Here is a 3,733-nt window from a genome sequence, read left to right as displayed (position 1 = left end):
AGAATCTTGTCCACCTATATGAGAACAGGGTAAGTATAGAAATAGAATTTTGTTATAGTAGGACTTTGTTTTAGCAACCCAATTTTTAAAATTTCTTATTTACATGCCAAAAAAATCACATAGTAAGCTATTATTAAAAACTATTTTTATAGTTTTATTTATTCTAATAATCCCACAACTCAAGTGTAGAGTGCTTAAATTTTGTTGAAGCCAAGAATTAGAAACTACCTGATTTGCCAAACTGTTTTTACACATAAATTAGATTCTTTCACTCTCTCAGTTCTTAGAAGTCTACCAAGAAGGCTTTACAGATTCCAGTGAAATAATAAGTAAATGTATCTGTTCGTATTTCAGTTAGAGATACCTGGTTTGTGAAACTCAAATTAGATGAAACGGAGTTAGGAAGACACAAACAAACCCACAAAATTGGAAATTAAAAATCAATGGGTTCTGAATAAAGACCTCTTTCCCGTTTTTTATGTCATCTGGAATTACTTCTACAAAGTATGACAAAGAGATGGACCCTTGAAACTAGTGTGTTTTTGTGTCTGTGAGAGAGAGATTTTGTTTCTTTGTAGAAAATGATTAATTTTATAATTATGTGTTTGACAGATATAGAACAGTGTGTCAACATCCAATGAGAAATTAATCCCAAATAAATGAACCTGGATTTCTAAAGTTTAGAATATCACCTCCACCATTGCATTTGGGAACATTTTGTTTTGGATACATACATAAGTAGATTTCTGCTTTTAAGAATCCAGTTTAGCCTCTTCCGGCCAAGATGTCTGACATGGAGGATGATTTCATGTGCAATGATGAGGAGGACTACAACCTGGAATACTCTGAAGATAGTAACTCTGAGCCAAATGTGGATTTGGAAAATCAATACTATAATTCCAAAGCATTAAAAGAAGATGACCCCAAAGCAGCATTAAGCAGTTTCCAAAAGGTTTTGGAACTTGAAGGTGAAAAAGGAGAATGGGGATTTAAAGCACTGAAACAAATGATTAAGATAAACTTCAAGTTGACAAACTTTCCAGAAATGATGAACAGATATAAACAACTGTTGACCTATATTCAGAGTGCAGTCACAAGAAATTATTCTGAAAAATCCATTAATTCTATTCTTGATTATATCTCCACCTCTAAGCAGAATTCTGATTTTTTATGTCAGATGGATTTACTGCAGGAATTCTATGAAACAACACTGGAAGCTTTGAAAGATGCTAAGAATGATAGACTGTGGTTTAAAACAAACACAAAGCTTGGGAAATTATATTTAGAACGAGAAGAATATGGAAAGCTTCAAAAAATTTTACACCAGTTACATCAGTCCTGCCAGACTGATGATGGGGAAGATGACCTGAAAAAAGGTACACAGTTATTAGAAATATATGCTTTGGAAATTCAGATGTACACGGCACAGAAAAATAACAAAAAACTTAAAGCACTCTATGAACAGTCACTTCACGTCAAGTCAGCTATCCCTCATCCACTGATCATGGGAGTCATCAGAGAATGTGGTGGTAAAATGCACTTAAGAGAAGGTGAATTTGAAAAGGTACACACTGATTTTTTTGAAGCCTTCAAGAATTATGATGAATTGGGAAGCCCAAGGCGAACCACTTGCTTAAAATATCTGGTCTTAGCAAATATGCTAATGAAATCAGGAATAAATCCATTTGACTCACAGGAGGCCAAACCCTACAAAAATGATCCAGAAATTCTAGCAATGACGAATTTAGTAAGTGCCTATCAGAATAATGACATCACTGAATTTGAAAAGATTCTGAAAACAAACCACAGCAACATCATGGATGATCCTTTCATAAGGGAACACATTGAAGAGCTTTTGCATAACATCAGAACACAAGTGCTCATAAAATTAATTAAGCCTTACACAAAAATACATATCCCTTTTATTTCTAAGGAGTTAAACATAGATGTAGCTGATGTGGAGAGCTTGCTGGTGCAGTGCATATTGGATAACACTATTCATGGCCAAACTGATCAAGTCAATCAACTCCTTGAATTAGATCACCAGAAGAGGGGCGGTGGCCGATATACTGCACTAGATAAATGGACCAACCAACTAAATTCTCTCAACCAGGCTGTAGTCAGTAAACTGGCTTAACAGAGAACAAGCTTTTACAGACATACTTAAGACAACAGTGCAGAGATGTAATCCTTAAAAGAACTGGGAATGGCAAAACTACTGTCGGTTGATGTGTCCTGAAAATTATTGGAGTTATGGCAGAAGTGCTTCTTTTGATCAACTGGTTTGTGTTTTGCTGCTGCATTTATCCCAAGAAAAACAGCTTTAATCTCCAGAAGAAAACCAAAATGCCATGGGATTTATGCTATATTGACATCTTGCCCTAAACATACAACATCATAGTAATTTGTCATGGGCAACATGACCAGAGAGAAGATTTTTGTCATGATTTTAAATACACTGACACGCTACTGTTGGTTAAATTTAAACACGTTTTACCTACAGAAATTCTCTCACAAATAACCTGCAATAACTTGAAATGCATATACTTTTGAACACTTCCTTTTCTCATGTATAAATTAAAATGTTTGCTGCATTTTGCAAAATGTCAATTCTCCAAAAACGTGTCCATATATTTCTGTACCTGCAGTGTAGTTAAAGGTTTAGATGAAACCCCATAATGATAGTGACATACTGTCACTTAGGTTTCAAGCAGCAAAATAAACAGTGCAGCTCAGAAATTGTAAAAAAAAAAAAAAAGAATCCAGTTTAATCTACTTAGTGGAAATGAACATTTCAGCAAAATGAAGAGAAGGTATTAGATCATCAATGAGTATAAGCTTACAAAATTCTCTTATTGATTGCTATGTGCATTATTTACAGCAGAACCACAAAACATTTCCATCGGATTCTTCTGAATCCAGGGGGTATATGATAAAAATAAACAAATGTGCAGAAAAGTAACAGTGTGTTGGGGACCTCTACCCAAGTAGAAAAATGTATTTATATCATCCAGTAATATTTGGTAAACGTTAAAACTTTTTTTCAGACTCCTATTAGTCTGAGTAAGTTCAGGAAAACATATATTAAAGTACCCCCAATATGTGTTTATTTTACTCCAAAACATGATGTTGATCTGTCAGAAATAAATGTCAAGACTCTTGCCTTCGATACCTTGAAATCATGCAAAATAAGCGAGTACAGATGAGACATGAGGGAGTGGGTCTTTGTTAGTACTTAGCGTGCTCTGTAGCAAGTTAGTATTTCTTTACATGATTTTTATAAATTTAAGAGTATTTTCATTCTAAAACAAGTAACAACTGGAACTTCACATGAGTTCATCCCCTAAATGAAATTTAAAAACCACGACCATCAGCATTGCCTGCCAAAGCTAAGGAGCCATTCATTCTTCAATTAGGAAAGGACGCATCCAGGTCATCAGAAAACTTCTCAGCATTCCAGCTTCTCTGCTGAGGGATTACCTAAATCCAAAATGTTGTATCATGGGCTGAAGCTCCCCCGTTTCTTATGCCACATGTCACCCTTAACACAAGTTTACTCAACCAGACCATTTTTGACATTTGGGGTTGAACAATTCCTCATCATGGTGGGCTGGCCTGGCCACTGTAGGATGGTTACCAGCATCCCCCACCTCTACCTACTAGGTGCCAGTAACTCCAATTCCCAACCCCAGCCCCTCAGTTGTAACAACCAAAAATGTCTCCATATACTGTC

The 3,733-nt window shown here is 35.5% G+C and overlaps 1 protein-coding gene across 1 annotated transcript; it reads left to right on the top strand.

The window, feature by feature from the left end:
- Positions 1 to 775: 775 nt before the first annotated feature.
- Positions 776 to 2,761, top strand: LOC118933417 (COP9 signalosome complex subunit 2-like). The gene has a single exon (XM_036927682.2). It carries the CDS (start codon positions 785 to 787, stop codon positions 2,135 to 2,137), a length of 1,353 nt encoding a protein of 450 aa, XP_036783577.2. The 5' UTR covers positions 776 to 784; the 3' UTR covers positions 2,138 to 2,761.
- The last annotated feature ends 972 nt before the right edge of the window (positions 2,762 to 3,733 follow it).

Source organism: Manis pentadactyla, chromosome 16, assembly GCF_030020395.1.
Source record: "Manis pentadactyla isolate mManPen7 chromosome 16, mManPen7.hap1, whole genome shotgun sequence".
In the NCBI taxonomy this organism is placed as follows: domain Eukaryota; kingdom Metazoa; phylum Chordata; class Mammalia; order Pholidota; family Manidae; genus Manis; species Manis pentadactyla.
This window is presented reverse-complemented; position numbering and strand designations above follow the sequence as displayed.

Bases quoted from the DNA above. Each gene is read 5' to 3' on its own strand.
- LOC118933417 (XM_036927682.2), top strand. From the start codon at position 785: ATGTCTGACATGGAGGATGATTTCATGTGCAATGATGAGGAGGACTAC.